At 36.3% G+C, this 19,056-nt stretch overlaps 1 protein-coding gene across 1 annotated transcript; it reads left to right on the plus strand.

Annotated features, from left to right (window-relative positions):
• Nucleotides 1-8,742: 8,742 nt before the first annotated feature.
• LOC113357864 (chromatin assembly factor 1 subunit p90-like) lies at nucleotides 8,743-15,247 on the plus strand. Its single transcript, XM_026601350.1, has 9 exons — nucleotides 8,743-8,899; nucleotides 9,606-9,658; nucleotides 10,793-10,847; nucleotides 13,002-13,087; nucleotides 13,178-13,245; nucleotides 13,342-13,470; nucleotides 13,567-13,661; nucleotides 14,173-14,789; nucleotides 14,956-15,247. The coding sequence occupies exons 4-8, from the start codon at nucleotides 13,031-13,033 to the stop codon at nucleotides 14,769-14,771; spliced, it is 948 nt and encodes a 315-aa protein (XP_026457135.1). The 5' UTR covers nucleotides 8,743-8,899; nucleotides 9,606-9,658; nucleotides 10,793-10,847; nucleotides 13,002-13,030; the 3' UTR covers nucleotides 14,772-14,789; nucleotides 14,956-15,247.
• Nucleotides 15,248-19,056: the final 3,809 nt, after the last annotated feature.

The following is a 19,056-nucleotide window of genomic DNA, read 5'->3' on the forward strand; positions in this document are numbered from 1 at the left end:
AATCAAAAAGAATGACCATTCTGTCCTGTTGTAGATAACTTTGTCCACAAAAAAACAGATCAGACAGATGGGAAAGGTCCAACTAAAAAGAGAGATGATATATGGACTAGGAACCCAAAATCAAACTTTAAAATTGTGAGACAGTATCGCCATGAAATTTTTCAAGAAGGGGGACATTATTTCATGTTTGACACTCCTAATAAGAAAATGAAAGTGGCAGTAAAGAGTGAACCTGAGGATTTCTTTCTGCTTTATGGGATTAAGATGGTGGCAGGGGAACTTGAAAAAGGAGAAGATGTAAAATTGCAGCAGAAAAAAGATACGGTCCAATGATAAACAGATTGCCTCTTAGGAAATGAAATGAGCTGGGAAGAAAAGATGTGGAGGAGGAAATCGTACGTATCATGAAGCTAAACCCAAAGTCACAATTAGAGATTCAAAGAAACGCTGAAGACTTAGTGGTGATTTTTACTATGTACTTGTGTATCACTGTGTTTTTTACCCAGGCAAATGGAAGTATGATTAGCAAGAACCAGTATGCACACTTTTTTGAGTCTTTCGATAGGATGATCAAGACTTGCTGTCCAGTTCATATACATGAGTATCTTATGGCGTGCATTAAGAAACATATCGATGCACCACTTAAAGTTAATGGTTGTGTGTATTATATGTTGGTGAGTTTACATGTGCACACAGTTATACACCTGATATATCCATTAACCATTTTAAATAATTTTGTTCATCGTTTGTTCCTTTATATTACATTTCTAACTATTCACCTATTTGCTAATGCAGCATTGGTTTGCTGAACACAACAAAAGCATGCATCCAAGCAATGAGGAAGGTGTTCTAAGGCTTCTCAGGTGGATCATCAACGACGTCAAAAATACAATCGAGAAAGACCTGAATGACGCCATGAAAAAGGTATCTCAAAAAACTTTCTCATGATAGTATATGTACATTGATATACACCTTTAATAAGGTGTACATGATTGTACATTGTTGATAGATTTTAAGAAATTTGTCTTGTGTACAACAATATACAATCTTAACATATGTGTAAAAAATTGTACATCTGTGATCAATGTTGATACTTTGGCATGTTTTCAGATGCAACTAGGATGGGTAAAGGCTTACACTAATGAAGAGCGATTGCTTTTGGATGAGTACCGGAGGCAGAAAAAAGAAAATAGCATAGATGCGATGAAGGAAAAGCTGCGCATATCATATATGCAAAGAAAGGAGTTGGATGAGGAGCTTACCGAAGTTCAGGAGAGGCAAGAAAGGATTCTTAATTTCATCGAAGAGAAAAGCCAAAAAGTTAATGAAGTTGATCTAATGAACTTGACAGAAAGAGAAGTGAATGATTTTCGTAATCACACTTTGGATGAAATCTTTAAATTTGCAAAGGAAATACGGCTTGAAACTGAGGAGGAGGAGATTGAGGAGGAGGAGGAGGATGACAAGGTTGAGGAGGATGGGAAGGATAACAAGGAAGATGAGGAGATTGAGGAGGAGGAGGATGACAAGGTTGAGGAGGATATGGAGGAGCACAAGGAAGATGAGGAGATTGAGGAGGAGGAGGAGGAGGAGGAAGAGGAGCACAATGAAGATGGTGATATGCATGATGATAAGGATGATGATGACAAGGAGGGTAGCAAGGATGATGATGACAAGGAGGGTAGCAAAGGTGGTGATATGCATGATGATAAAGATGATGATGATGAGTGGGGTGGCAAAGGTGGTTATATGCATGATGATCACAATGACAAAGAGGGTAGCAAAGGTGGCGATGACGAGCATGGAACTGAATCTGAAAAGAATGAAGTTCCGTCTGAAACTCCTGAAAAACGAAGGTATAAAATCACTTTTATTAAATGTGGCAGTAATTTCTATTTTGTGTGTGTAGATAGTTGTACACCAGTATGCTACAACTCATACCTTTTCTCAAAACTTGCATCTTTTAGCACTCCTCTGTCAAAGACAAATGAAGAGAAGGATGGCAAGGATGGAACAAGGAAAGGTGTTGAGTCTGGATCTGCTAAGAAGCCTAGGTATGAAGAAAATGATCTCAACTCGCATTTCTTTTAATTTTTCTGTATATGTGTATCAAGATGTACACCTTAATGATTTCTTGTGTGTGTGTGTATGTACAAATATGTACACTTTTTTAGAAACTAACAAAAAGTGCATTTTTTTCAGCACTTCTCTGCCAGAGAAGTCAGATGCATATCAAGAAGACCAGGATGCCACATATACATCTGAAATTGATGAGGATACGATAATCGCATATGAAGTCGTATCTCAGCTGGACCCTAAAGGCATGTTGTCGGTTGAAGAAGATGTGCTTTTACTCACAAAGGGAGAAGATCAACAGAATGATCCTTATGTATCAATTGAGGACCTTCTAGAAAACTTGTATGAAAGTGTTTTCATAAAGCTTGAAAAAGGTTGTTACATAATGGAAGCATCTGACGTGAAGGAAAAGATGGCAACCGTGATCCATGAATGTCCAAGCTTTCAACTGTTGAGCCAAGAAGATCCAAAGGAAGAGTCGTCGGAAAGATCATTATCCAATGAAGATGTACGAGAAAGGGTCTTTGCTGAAGCAGTGCAGTTCATCCAACATCATGGAGATGCATTTTTTAGCAGTCAAGAAGTAGAAGAGCAGAAGACACCACCAGCAAAGAAAAGAGCTGGGAAGATGAAGGAAGCAGAGATGTTGAAGACAAAAGCAGCTGGCAGGTTGTCCAAGACACCACCAAAGAGAGATGCAGAAAAACTTCCTCCTGATTTCACTGCCGAGGGTAAAAACAAACAAGTTAGGATGAAAGTGGATCAAAAAGGCAAGGGGATCCAAAAATAGGGAGAAGAACCAGGCTATCCTGCGCCAATAAAGATAAAGGAAAATGAGTATCATCCTTTTCGCCCACTGCCAGATGTTCGTCAATCAGAACTATACCATGCCATGGAACCAGGGAAGGACAAAAAAAGGATACAAAAATTCTTCGACTATGCAAGCCTGGGGTAAGTTCAGAAAAACAATACCTAGCACTATACGAATGATTGAATCCTATTGAAAACAAGTTATGTGCACCACTATGTACACCATGTTAACATTTACTTTATGATTCTGCAGCTCTGTAGCTTGGGAACTAACAACGCTCCAAGATCCAACAGTCAGGGAAGAAATTCTGATTGTGGGAAAAGTACTTCGTGAATTGATGTTCAACAAGTATCTGGACCAAGAGGTACTGCAGTTTTATGTCCATCGATGTTGCAGATCAATGGTCAGAGATAATATTCGTCATCCAGATGATCAAAAATACATGGGATGTGAAGTAATGATTCCTACTGCATGCGTAAGTTTCTCAAAAACAAATCAAAAATGTCATATATAGATACTTTAATGATGCTTACATACTAGTAAAACTGATTGGCATGGCATGTTTTATGTGTTTGTAGATTTCTTTAGGTGTGGCATAGATGTACACCAGTATTCTATATGATTGACACATGCTCTGTTAAGTGTTTACATAGATGCTTGATTGTTAGATTTTAGTTAGGTGTGTACGTAGTTGTACACCTGTATCATTTTTCATGGATACATCTATGTCATACATCTGTTTGCAGGCCTAAAATGTTTGATATATGGTAGTATAGATGCTTCTTAGTTTTCTTGTCTAATTTAGGTGTACCTAATTCATTTTGTTGATTGCAGTACTATGTGAAGAACAATATCATGAGCACTGTACAAAAGCTTGTGGTTGATTTCATACGGGACATGCCTGACAATCTGGAAGTTCTTGTAATCCCCGTCAATCACTCTACAGAAAAAATGGCAGTAGGACTTCACTGGTCACTTCTGAAGTTTGATTTTGAAGCTGAAGAGTGGAAGTGGTACAACTCGTTTCAGTTAAATGAGGACTATAAAGAAGATGCACAACAACTGGCAAATGTGGTGCAGTTGGAACTCAACAAAAAGATAGCTTTAAATGGTGAACCACCTATAGAACCGCATGACATAAACATCATGCAATGTCCTGCTCAAGGAATCAATCCATATTGCCTAATATACACTTGCTACTTTATGAAACGAAGTATGAAGAAGAGAAAGAGTACTGAAAGAGATCAGAAGGGGGCCGAACACATTTGTCAGGGAATGAGAGCAGCATTGGTGGCCAAGATGCCGAAAAAAGTCGGAGTGTATGAAAAAGGTGTGGGATATAGCAACTGATGATTATCACAAGGAGTGGCGCTTGAGTAAAGAGATGAAACCATTGAAGAGGAAGAAGAGTTTATTTTAAGCTTCATTATACAAGATCACTTTCTGAATTGCTTCTAAACATTTTCTATCTTTCAGACAACTTTTCAAATTTCAGTTTTTATCACTTTGTTTATAACTTATCAACACCTTGAATTAATATTTTTATTAGTTTCAATATTGATGTTACAAGTTTATGACTTATCACTACCATTGAAGTGTATATTACAGGTTTTTAAATCTTAAGGTGTACTTGATTGTGGACATTTACTGACAGAGCAGAAAATGTTTAGAAGGTGTACATAAAGGTACACATGTACTGACAGATTTTCATACTTTATCAAAAGTATAAAAATTGAAGACATAAACCTAAAAATATTACTAAAATTTTTATATCATGCAAAACTGAAAACATAAAAATTGAACATAGAAAAAGTAATTACTAATTATACAGATCTGAAAAACATAGAATATTACTAAACAAAATAGACTAGTAGCATCCATTGTACATCAAGGTGTACATAGTGGTACACATGTAAAAAGACAGGTAAAAAAAACTGAAGTTCACAGGAAGGTGTACATAATGGTACACATGTCCCGGCACTAATTATCCACGCCAAAGAAAATTGAAAAGACATTACCAAAAGTAAAGACCAAGCACATAGAAACTTTTGAACAAATGAAACATAGAAAAAAGCATAAAATCATGGGGCAGGTAGCTCTGTTGTGGTGACCAAGCGTGAAGCACTTTGTGCACATCATATGCCTCTTTTGCTTCTCCCAAGCACCCTTGATACGTTGTGTTTTTCGTCTACCAGGTGGAGGAACAGGAATAGGAACAATAATTCTATCACTAAGATCATAAGACTGCGACTTGTCATAATTGGGGATTGGTAAGATGATCTCCTGGTATATCCTGTTGTACCATTCAGTGGTGAAGCATGGCTCAACAAATGAATAAATGTCCTCCCTCGTAGCTTGAATGGCAGTACAAGCATGTGAACAAGGAAAACCATTTAATCGCCACCTGTGACACGTACAAGTTTTCTGCAATAGATCTACACAATGAGACCGGGGAGACTTGACTTCACACAATCTTTCCATGGATTCAACAACAGTCCAAGTACGACCAATGTCAATGTTTTCCTTTAGCATAGCGTCGTATACGGGAGTGAGCCTAGTATTGAAATACTCAAGACCTTCTACCCTTCTATTAGAATTCATCTTCATAACCTTCAAACTAAGATAATGAAAACACAAAACATAGAATCAAAACATGATATAAAAGAAATACAGATAAAAAAAGTATACAACAATGTACACATTAAGGATATCCATGTGTACAACAATGTACACACAGTTGCAGAATCACAGATATGACATGTGTAAAAGTATGTACACATCAAGGAAATCCATGTGTACGACAGTAAAAAGTAAATGAATGAAACACTAAACATAAAACTCACCGTATCGCATCGAGAAGAGTAAAAGCAGGCATCTTTTTGAACTCAAGAATCCATTTATTGAATGACTCGGAAATAGATGAAGAATGAGCAGCATATCTGCATACAGGGAAAAATGAATTTGCCCATTTCTCCTTTGAATAGTCCTGATATAATTAGAAACATGTCTACATCCAATTGCATGCATTCCCCGCAAAGCTTCTTCAAAGTTCGCTGGTGTGTAAGAATATGCAGCTTTGTAAAAAATATCAATAGCGTCCTTGTTATTCGCATCACCTGATCCAATAAGGAGATTGCACTTGATGTGGTAAAAGCAATAACTGTCATATGAACCGGGAAATACTCTGGGAATGCCTTGCAAAAGTCCTTCGTGACGATCACTAAGGAAAACAATCTGACGATCATCAACCACTTGTTTAAGATTATTCAGAAACTAAAACCAATTGTCTTTGTTTTCAGAAGACAAAATAGCAAAGGCATATGGTTAAAAACCATCATTTCCATTTACACATGTTGCATCCATCAAAGTATCCCTGAATCTACCAATAAGGAAAGTGGCGTCCAAGTAAATCATGGGCCTGAGATTCCTATATCTATGCTTGCAAGCACCGAAACAAACGAAAATCCGCTGAAATCTTCCGGTTTCTTGATCAACTTCAAGTTTCACAAATCTATCAGGATTAGTTTGCTCAATGGATTTGACATACCAATTTAAATCGATATACGAATTCTCGTCGTCACCATACTGTTCTTCAAATACATCTTCTTTCCCTCTACGGGCATGGTGATACTTAATATTGGACCCATAAGTCTTCTTAAAAAATGACATGACCTGTCTGGGTTTTAAAGTGGGATCACCATGTATATTGTCAACGATCAAATGCTTACATAACTTGGTTGTCACCGCAGGACTCTTCAACCTCAAACCTACACCACAACTACAAAAAAAAGCTGAAATAAGTAATGGCACCACAATGTACACCTAATAAGATCTCAAAACCAACAACACATATGCAAAAAGAAAGCACAAACAAAGAAAGAATATGAAATTTACACCTAAAAAGCTAGAATAACTAATGTGCACCACAATGTGCCACCTAAAAAGCCTACAACAAGTAATGTGCACCACAATGTACACCTAAAACAAGTCTACATATTAAAGCCTAAAAATAAATAACGTGGATCACAAAAAACAAGAATAAGTAATGTGGGCTAATATGAACACCACTAACCTGTGAGCATTAGAATCTTTCAGCACAAACCGAGAAATGTCACCATTCACAGGGCCAAAGTGAATCCTCCAACCACAACCATCATCACCGCACATCGCAGTAAAAAGAGTCTTGTCATTTTTAAGAATAACAACCTTGTGACCAGTAGCCATCTTGTACTTACCAACAACAATCCTTAAAGCTTCAACACCACCCATAAATTCTCTACCAATATTGTCAAAAATATAATTCCATTCATCGATAATGAGAGGCTTGGACTTCTCCGCATCATGATCGACCATCCTTACAATCTTAGGACTTTCACTTACACAAGAACGAGAAGTACTGGCACCAGAACTACTGCTACAACCAGAATTAGAACGAGAAGTATGCTTCAGAATCAAATCGACATTCAAATAGAAATCTTCATTGTTAAGATGAATAACGAGAGCAATTAAACCTTGCAGTTGTATATCACCTTGTATAAAAACTACCTGATCACTATCCATATAGGAAAAACGTATACTCCAAGGAAAAAAAGACCACCACTGCATAGAGGCAAGATGCTTCAATTCATCAATGGTGCTCAAAGTATTAACATGAAAAGCAGTAGAATGCTCACCATGATTCAAAACAACATTAATAAACTTCTCAGACCTGTTTGATACCTCTACATATTACAAAAGAAATGATAATAAACATTTGAAGCTTCAAACAACAATTTCATATAACCTAAAAGTAAACGGTGTACAAGAAAGTACACATTTAATAGAAGCCAGAAACATCAAGTAACAGTAAACCTAGATAAAATACTCCATCAATTAAGCTCCAGAATCTTACTGGAACACATAATTGAATGAATCAGAAGCCTAGGATCTAATATCAGTTCGATTTCATATCATTCATCATAAAACTAAAAAGACATCATCAAACAACAGTAAACAAAAATTGAGTTGATCTAGTATTAACAGTAAATCATCATCATCACGAGAATCAAAAGCTAGTATATTACAAAATATGAACTCAAGATCATACGAATTGATATCATCAACTCATAAACTCAGAAAACTAAAAATCAGAAACCAAACCTAAAAAATTAGATGTAACAGATGAAATACAACCAAAGAAAACTAACCTGAGGTTGAATTCTGCTCCATTAACAATCAAATCAAACCTAACCTCTATGAATCTGTTAAATCACCTCTGAATTAAAACCTGGAACGACCGACCTCTCGATCTGTCGTGAATTTTCGATTTCAGAACACTTTCGAATGTAACCTGAGTTGAAATATGATGAAAAAACGATGAAATCCTATCTGAAACGATCAAATCCTCTCTGAAACTGTTAAACCGCCTCTCTGAAACTGTTTAATCTCTGATCTGCTACCTGTTTTGAATTTGAGATCCAAAAAAATCGATTTCAAAAAACGCCTTATATACACGGAATCGCTTCAAGGGTAATTATGGTATATCGAAAACTTGCAGACTTGGGAATCATACATGAATTTGGACTAACTCGTCCAAGTTTGGACTAGACTGTAACATCCGGGTTTTTTTGGATTAGAATGTACTGGACTTCAGATGAGTGGACTAAAGCGTCCAAATCTCACAAATTTTGAGACTAAACGTCAATTTATACCCAACGAATTCTGGTGCGTATCTAGGATTCTAAACGGGTTCAATTCGGTGGGTAAGATCGGCACTGGTCCGGTGGTACCCGGGAGGACCCGGATCCAAGACGGCCGTACTCTAAAGGGTCCGGGACTTGGCTAAAAGAAAAAAAAAAACCATTTCCCAAACAAAGAAGAAACGGAGACGAAGATTATTAGGGTTTTTAATTGGTTTGTTCGCTGGATTCATAGCTAGGGTTTTTCGATAATTCGATCTTAGTATTTCGTGAAGATTAAGAAGACGAAATTGGGGACAGTATTGAAGAACGAAATCATGGGTCGTGAAAAACAGTAAGTACATCAAACCCATCTATAATCCGCTTCGTTTTGTCGAAATTTGTGTTTTAAAAATGAAGAAATTGGGGTTCTGTAGTATATATTTGTTTAATTGAAGTATTAACATGTTAATATCATTATGAATGTTTAAAATGATTGGTTATGTTTGAAATGTGGGCCAACTTAAACATGTTTTCTGATTAAAAAAAAAAATTGGGGTAATTGATTCGATTCGTTTTTAATGCCATGATAATTTGAATGGCATGAAATCTAGTGATTGTTATGGTTCACTAAAATTAGGGCTTACTGAATTGTGTTTCGTTGCTTTTACCGTTCATCACCAGTTTTATCTCCTATGTTGAGTGGTTAGATTTGGTTGGGACTTGGGATGTGGGTGGATGTTGTACATTAGGGTTTAGGAACAAAGGAACAGGTTATCTGTTGTTCTGTTCATAGTGAATTTTTCAGATTGGTTATCTGAAATGTAATCATGTTCCTTCAAAATTTCAAATTATCAATGACTTAGCCATTTCCTTAACGAGGGGTAGATATTTCTTCAGTTTAGCTTTAGAGCACTAAACAATGTGACCTGAGCACGGATATAATGCTTCTGCCTTATTTTTTATCGACTCCAGATGTTCTTAAAACGCTTATTAATATTATTTCCACTCAAAATTATTCCAATACTCATTGCACCTTAATTGTGTTGAAATTTTTGCAGGTGTTGAAGAGAGTTTGGAGTCAATCACTGCAAGGAAACTACTTCTTCCCAAGGTTTCTATCTCTCCTGTGAAATGATGATTTCATCACCTATACCGTGAAAACATAAGAATACCAACATTGTTTTGTTTTATATTCGAGTCTTCTTTTCTATTCAAACATGCTCTAGGCAGGATACGAAGTTAATGTCACTGAATATCCCAACTCTTATATTTTTTGGACTATTCAAAGAAAAATTGGCTTCCTTACTCGGGTTGGTTTCATGGTTCCTCTAATTATTAGCCAACTCATTGCCTAATTTTAACACTGGTCAGAATCAAATATCCGACTTTTGTTCCATGCTTTTGTAATGTCTGATTTGCGTTTCAGTCCAAAGTTTCTAGCTCGACAAAAAACGAATATAAACAGCTAGAATTCTTACTTACAAGTTCCCAGATTAGAATTGCAACTAACTAGGAAATTTAGTTTTGGAAATTAGTGTTTCCGGAGAAAACAACAAGAGAGTTTCTGTATTCGGAGCATAGAGTTGACTTGTTGTACCTTTCATACCAAGTATTCAACTAATTTAGTTAAAGGTTTGGAGATTATGATGCTAGAAGCACTTTTGGAGTGTTCTGTTCTTTGTAACTCGTGCTTGTTGGAATCTCATGGAGAGATTTTTGCAGTCATGAGATTATGGTGATTTTAAGCTAATCGTTGATGAAAAGGATGTTGCTTCAGAAAATGTGAGAGAGTTGGATAGTGCTACATTTTTGGTTGGTCTCCATTAAGTTCCTGTTCTTGTTTGAATTTTACGAGAGGGACTGGAATATTTCCTGGGCATAGTTCTAAAAGGTCGGGATCTCTGTCCGTTCATTTTGGCTAAATGGCCACGTTTCACAATCTTATGCCCCCAATCTTTCACAATCTCATGCCCCCGATCTTACAGCCCTTGGATTGGATAATATGTCCGCATGTTGCAATCTAAATGATTAGGACATGCTGGTAATTTATAAGGAAGAACATTTTGTTTTAGTAATTTTTAAGTTGGGACCAAAGAGTACGTTATTTGTTACATGGTTACCTTTTTACTTTTAGGATCAGTTGCTTTGCTGGTTCTTCCTTTATGATGTGGAGTGAAAATACTTGAGTGCAACTGTAAGAAAATGCAGAAATTTTAACATTCTTCAACCATGTGTATGGTTTCAGGTTTTCTGACTTCCAGGTGAGAAGGAAGAGGGAAGAAGATTATAGCTTTCTGAAGGTACAATTTTATCTCATGTACTGTTTATTTAAGAAATTGGGTTTGTTCTTTTTTGTGCATATGGTCTAGAGTCTATTTCTAACTACTATTCTGTTAGATAATGTTGATTTTATTTCTATAAACCAAATCATCTTTTCATTCTACTTATCAACGCGTACAAATATTTACATGTTATAAGTTATAAAGCAAACAGAAACTATATGAATGAATGGATGCGGCAATGAAAGGGACCTTGTCCTTAACCACATTACAGGAATTTTGTGCATGTAGCTACGTAGAAAGTTCAATGATTCATATGTCCATGTCAATGAGTTCGACCGGCTTGACCTAGGGATAAAGTAAAGTGCACTAGACTTGGATATTACATAGTATACTAGATGTTGCAATCACTATTGTCACCTTTTGACCTTTGCATCAGATGCAATATTAGGCAAGTTGTTTTTAGAAACTCATTTGTCATCGGTAGATATTGGAGTTGTTTAATAGAGACGAGGCATTAGATAATTTTATTTCGCATTTTTTCGTACTAATTGTTTAATAAAGATTCATTTCTTATTCGGGAGTGGGATATCTTGTGACTTACTAAGGAATTCCCATCTGTGTATCTGCCACAAAAGGATCCTCATAATGATGAACTAGGGTTACTCGCTTCATCCTTGGAATAAACAGGTCTGTAGGTGAGCGTAATCAAGCCCTGTGTTGTGTAATTTATATACCTATACAGTTGTCGGCATAGGGGATAGTTAAGTTGTTTTACTGATTCATAGATATTGATGGGCAAGTTGGCATACAGAAAAGCTTAGGTTCTATCTCAAAATAAATGGTCTTTTCAATCCATTGTATCCTGTTGGGACTGAACTGATTACAGAGCTTTTCATACATGCCCTGGTCAACTTTGACTTTTAAGCTAGAAATAACATTTTACTACAATAAATAAGTAGAGCTTCATGATTAACTTGGGATTAATCTTCCCTGATGAGTAAGTTTTTTTTTTTGTCACCTTGTATTAAATGCAATATTCGGCAAGTTGTTTCTAGCATTGGTATATATTTGAGATGTTCAGTGGAGACGAGATATTAGACAATTTTAGGTTACAATTTTTCCCCGTACGAATTTTTTTCTGGCTTAGTGAGGAGTTTCCTTCTGCGTGTCTCCCGCAAAAGGATCCACATAGTGATGAACTAGGGTTTATTACTCTTGCTTCATTCTTGGAATGAACAGGTCTGTCGTGCGAGTAGTCACGCCCTGTGATGTGTAGTTTATATGCCTATACAATTGTTGTTTTACTGAATCTGTAGATATAGAAAAGCAAGTTGGCATACAGAAAACCTTAGCTACAATTGCAGAATAAATATTCCTTTCAATCCCTTGTATTCTGTTGGAATTGAACTGATTACAGAGCTGTCATACACGCCCTTATTGTGATGCATATGCTCAACATATTCTTTCTTAGTAGCTATCAATATCTAGGTTACAAATTATACATAGATTAACATCACACACGGGTCAGAAACGTACTGTTATTTTTTTATGGTCCCATCATAAACAACAAGACCTCTATCATTCTAGATTCTACTGCAATAAATAAGTAAAGGCTGTAGAGCTTCATGATTGATTGGGTATTGATCTTCCCCGATGAGTTATTGATTTTCATCCATTCTCTGCTCATGTTAGTTTGAGACAAGGCACTGAGCAATAGCATTGTCAATTTTCTGTTCGTGTTGGATTAGACTATTTTTCTACTCTGAGCAAATTGATTGCCTCTTGTAATTGCAGTTTATTGTCATGGACAGCAAAACTGTCAGATCTTTTTCTGACAGTCTTTCTGACTCTGTGACTGTGAACAGATGTTCAAGTACTCTCAGTCAGGTGGCAAAACAATGCTTAATTCGGTAGACTACTAATCAGGCTCTTTGGTTCGCAACGTATTTTTATAACAAAGATTGTCAGGCACCCAGGCTTTCAGCTTAAAACTAACACTATAGTATGGGTGTTAAATGCAAGACCCAATTTTGCATTTACTGTGTTCTCTATCTCTCAACTTGTTACTTGTTAGGGTTAGTATTAGTGTTGAGTATCCAGAAAAATCCGTATGATTCTTTTGGTTCCCTGGCATTTTATATTACTATCTTTGACATGTTTCGTGAAATCTAGGGAGACTCGAAGCAATCACTTCTCAAAGCATGGAACAGTTGGCAACACTAGGTGAAGGTGTTGAACTCCTTACAAATGAGATTGAGGTAACAATTCTGTTCTTGTTTTACCTAGTTTATCAGTTATTTTATTTTCCTTATTGCTCTAAAAGAGTTGTATTTATTTGATTTAATCAGACCGACTCCATAGCCACACAACAAATAATTGGTAGACTTCAGCATATGGCAGTTTCTCTCAAAAACTTGTAAGATTTCTTTATCCTTATTGATTAACTTAATCTAGTAATAAATCACGAATTCACGATAAGATTCTGACCATACTTGGACTTACTTTTTTTCAGGGAGGAGAGAGAGGCTGAGAAAGAGAAAGAGGCTGAGAAAGAGAAAGAGAAAAAGAAAGAGGCTGAGGAAAAGGCTGAGGAACAAATAATTGATAGACTTCAGCATATGGCAGTTTCTCTCAAAAACTTGTAAGATTTCTTTATCCTTATTGATTAACTTAATCTAGTAATAAATCACGAATTCACGATAAGATTCTGACCATACTTGGACTTACTTTTTTTCAGGGAGGAGAGAGAGAAAGAGAGAGAGAAAGAGAAAGAGGCTGAGAAAGAGAAAGAGAAAGAGAAAAAGAAAGAGGCTGAGGAAAAGGCTAAGGAAGGTAACTATATTTTTCTCTTTCACTCAAGGCTTAGTTTTATGAATTGTTAAATGGATGCTTTTTGTTAAGAGGATATATCAAATTTCATTTGTTCGTGTAACTGTTGATCCTGTAGAACAGAAAATGTTGGAGAAAGTTAATATACATGCTCTATAGAACCCAAAAATGACTAACACAAATATATGTCGGTATAGTTGGGAGGTTGAGGAATTAGTTCTAACTGGCCTATTTGATCAAATGTGTCGTTGCGTCCAGCTTAATTTGTTAAGACAATGCTTATAAATACAATGCATTTGCTTACTGCCGTGATTTTTTTTGGATATCTGAATACTGAATAAGGACTTTTCGTCCAATCAGTATTATTTAAGCGGCATGTCTCTTCATTGAATTAGTATGACTTCGCCACTGTCTGACATACTTGTATAATTATGTTACTAAATAAGATTTTTTTTTAGCTTATAAGGAAAGCTCTATTTAGTAAGAATCTCTTTTTATTTTAATATGTTTTCAGATGTTGAGAAAGGGTTAAGGCAACGCATTAAGAATGTTAATGAGGATCTGGAAAAAATTGATGAATCAGAAATTCAGTTAAGGAAAGACACAAACACGTCTTTGGATGATATCCGATTGAGGAATATGATGTTTGAAAGCTTCGTGTCTCTCTTGTTTGGTTTAATAGCTGGTCTCGATCCACAAAGATGGTGGACTTTATTTTCCATGATAATTACTATGGCCCTTCGCTCCATCTGGGTTATACAAAAGGTTGGTTTCGAGTTATTGCGTTTTCGAAAGAAATTCACAGAGCTTTACAAGAAACAGAATAGATTGTATGAAAGTGGAGAAGAGTTGATTATGAATTGGAAACTGTCTAAAGGTAAAGATAAAATTGGAGCTGAATTAAAAGAAGATTATTCAAAACTTCACAAATCAGTCACTATGGATAAAATACGTGTTGAACCTATGGGATGGACGTATTTGGGGAATTATGTCTTTTTCTCGTTGTTCTCTATTGCAGTACCAGTTTTGTTATACTTTGTTCTGATGGCGATATCTGCGAAATATGCAACTTCTCCTACGCATCCCCCTTCTATTCATTGCAGCTGTCCGTAGGATTGTTAGACCTCTCAAGTAAGACTTATTACTCCTTTTACTTGTCTATTATATTCTTGGTTTAAACTTATTCTCGGAGTCTCAAACGTTTTGATGAAAAATATGATGATTCTAAGTTTTCATTTATTTTCTTGATTTTCATCTTCCTTGCATATATGACGCGTAAGTTTTCATGTTTTTTTAGGCGTACCAGTAAGAAGCAGAAATTTAGTGCTTTGGATTTTCACGAGGAAAAGAGTTTCTGGTGTTGGAGCTAGTGGCAGTTGAGGCACGAAGCTTGCGACGGCAACACTTTGTTTTAGAATGAGAAAGAGATGTTGTTAGTTCAAGTCATTGAAATTTTTTTTTTTCTTGCTTTTGATCCTTGTTCAATTGCTTCCAGATTTCTTAAATTGATCCCATAGTCAACACTTGTTTGGAATACTGGTTTATTCTCTGCACTTTAGTAATATCACAGGCCAGGAACTTAACTATTACTACTTGTTTAAATAACGTAACTGGTTGGAACCAAATCTACAGAATCCTCTACTAGATTTGAAGTTAAGACTAGACGAACACAGTTGACAAGTTACTGTGTTCACAAGATGTTGCAGTACAGTGATGATACCAGTGTCCTCAGTTGACATGTTAGCCAAAAAATGTAGATATATTTTTTAACCATACTGCACTAAATCTAAGGGGCTCGCAATACCTGTAATGACATTTTATCTACGGTCCTCTGTCATCTTCATGGTGAATTTTTACTACAAAACTACAGCCTCGTTTCTGTTATTCAAATATCCAGCTCTTGATTTATTGATTCTTTGAATTTTAAGCTTGAGCTGCTAGTCGTTGAATAAAAAACAAATCATTTCTTATCCTATTGATTCTAATATTTTAGGATTGAGATTGAAATCTTCGATCCTTTCTGCGGCATCAAGAGGACGTCTGAACACTGGGCTATATACCGTCCTAGAATTCTTACCACTAAACTACAGCCCCTTTGCGTCAATATTCCGATTATCTGAAGTTGAGACAAAATTAACACCGACAACCATTGGGGATTGGGGAAATTAGAGGGAGACCCAAAAAAAAATATTCTCATTCTCAGGCCCACAATTAATTTTAGGTACCGTGACACCCATAATTATATGAAATTATTAAAAATGCATGCATGACGGATTATGTATCCGCATGACCGGTTATGCATCAGGGGTATAATTGGCAACGCAACTTGGATATAACATATCTAAAAATCCGCGCCTTGGAATTTTACAAATTTTATATCGTTGGAAATCTTTTTAAGAGAGCTACGCAACGAGTACAAACAACAATATTAAATTTTTGTTTTTCATGAAAAAATCGGAGGTCATCATTTTAGGCAAAATTTTGAAAACTGATTAGATAACCATTATGCAGCCACCAAAAAAGATGCATAACACATTCTGCAGACGCATAACGAATTATGCAACCATTTTCTCGACTGCATAAAAAATTATGCATCTGCATAACAAAGTTATGCATCTATAACAAGTTATGTAGCCATTGTTTTGGTTGATTTTAGTGCGTACATAAAAAATGGATGCATAATGCATTATGCAAACATATTTTCGGATGCATAACAGATTATGCATCTATTTTCTCGATGCATAAAAGATTGTGCAACAAATTTCTCGATGCATTGTGCAGCCATATTTTCGGATGCATAACAGGTTATGCATCAATTTTCACGACTGCATAACATGTTATGCAGATATTATTGTAGGTGCATGACAAGTTGTGCAGTCTTTGTTTTTGTTGATTTCAATAGTAACGAAAAAGTTGATGCATAACGTGTTATGCAACCGTTTTCTGGACTGCATAACAAGTTATGCAACAAATTTTGTAGATGCATAACAGGTTATGCATCCATTTTCATAGCTGCATAACAACTTAAAACAACACCCAACATACTAAAAACCAAATCTGATCTTGACATGTTATGCAGTCATAACAAACTCTATCCAATGCTGAAACAAATTGGTACCCAAGTTAGCTCACCCTACTGGCTTCTAATTAACGCAACATCCGTTGCAAACAACCCTTGTACTCGTCCCACAAACGCACAACAAACTAGCAAGGAAACGGTGCGGTCAAGCAGTTGCAGCTGGTTATGTTCTTGTTGTTTAGCCTTGACCAAATCTTCCACAGCACTAACCAAATTTGCGAATCACTCTGCACCCTTTTCTTCCTTATTTTCTCGCTGCCAGAACTGTACCAAACCCTCACCATAGACAAAATGTATCCTTCGATATCTTGTTGGTTTCCAACCCATGGCAACAACACACAACACCCACACAAACATCTGCAACAACATTTGTTTCTTCTCCTCTTCTTACAAAACCCAGATAATCAACAATGCCCATAACAGCAACCATTGTAACAGCTGCGAACTAGGTGGTAATAAGATGGTGGTTCAACTTTTCTGTCGAACAGTTGATATACGCTACCTGATGGTGTTGTTGTATGTTGAGAAACCATCTCCTTCAGCTCTCCAATTCCTGCAATTCACATTCAACACAGCCCAATAACTCCACTTCTTCCAGGAATTATAAACTAGACTCATTCATCATCAATTACTGTCACAATCAACCACAACAACAACATCTCTTGGACAGAGAAAAGAGGGGATGTAAGAAATTATTCTTTCCTGGCTCTCTTGAGTTAAAATACAACCCAAACTTCTACATCATCTCGAGCTCCCGATTCTTCGAACACAACCACCAAAACCCATTTAATCAATCAGTCCCAGGTCCCCTTTTCTTTGTTGATTTCAGTTTTGCAACTTCACCAAATTCCTTGTCTGATCTTCTAAAACTTCATTCATAATCAATTACATCAACAGATCAGACCCTACCTTCTTCCTCTCAAACATTACCTCAACTGTAGATGATTCGAATCACAAACGAACCCTTGAATACACCCAATCCAGTTGACAAACGGACCCAACTTGGTTGCTGCAATTTCTAATCTCAATCGAGATTTTGGACTCCATCGATAGATAGGAAAGAAAGCTGTAGGGAGATACGAATCTGAGAAGAAGAAGAAGAAGAAAAAAAAAAAGACCGAAACATAATTTCAGAAATTATGGGTTTGAGAATAATTTTCTTCCAGAAAATGGGTGCGCGCCTGTGTTTTTCGGAGCATGGGTTCATAGTAGAAAAGTCTGGGAGAATGGGTCTCCCTGTAGTTTTCACTTGGGGATTTCTGTTGCATGAAGTGCATTTGAGGCCCAGTACACAAATTCACAATATACAAAGTTCAATTAGGAATCATTTTTTGGGGACCTATGTTTTTTTGGGGGTCATTGATTTTTAAGGCCACCTATCCTACAATGATAAGGGGAGTCCTAAAGTCATGAGTTTACCAATTTGCCCCTTTCCCTATTTAACATTATCCCACCACCGTCGATTACCACCACCACTACCTCCTCCCACCACCAACACCTTCTCCGATTATCACCACCACCTCCGATTATTGAGTGACTAAAGTGATAGAAGAAGAAGAAGAAGATAGAGAAAATAATTATTTTGAGATGGGTGAATATGGAGAAAAAACATCCTCTGGCTATCGAAGTATGCTTGTAACTTAGTGATTGTTGCTATAAATGACCTAGAATATCTTCAAAATCAAAATTGTAACAAAAAAATTTCAACCGGGTCAACAAAGTTTGGTTATATTATATGAAGAACATGTAACCGAACTCTCTGCAAATACAGTTCGGTTAATAAATCCAAAATCACATGCAAACGAACCAGAGCTTTAATTGAGTTTTTGTTTGTTCGGCTAGCTGATGAAAAATCAAATGTAACCGAACTACTATGCTTGGGTTTACAGAGTTTTGTTCGGTTCAGTCGACTAGACCACGTTGTAACCGAACTTTAAACAACAGAGTTCGGTAAGTTCGCAGAATTTTGTTTTTTGCAATTAAACCGAACTCAACATTTGTCTATATAGAGAAGAGTTTGATTTTGAAATTATTTTTGCTAGTTTACCGAACTCATTTACAAAGGTATGTTCGGTTGGTTCGCAAACTTCAACGCAACCAAGTTCCGAACCGAACTTCAGGTTAAAAGTAACCTAGTTCAATTAAGTTTGGTAGGTTCGCAAACTTCAACATATTTTGCGAATCAACCTAACTGAGCTTATATATGCATATATGCAATTAGGAAAATGTTCGGTTAAAGTAAAAACTTAACAATTTTTGCGATCCAACTGAACTGCACTTACAAATACATATATGGAATTAGCCCATAGTTCGGTTAAA

This window comes from Papaver somniferum, chromosome 3, assembly GCF_003573695.1.
Source record: "Papaver somniferum cultivar HN1 chromosome 3, ASM357369v1, whole genome shotgun sequence".
In the NCBI taxonomy this organism is placed as follows: Eukaryota; Viridiplantae; Streptophyta; class Magnoliopsida; order Ranunculales; family Papaveraceae; genus Papaver; species Papaver somniferum.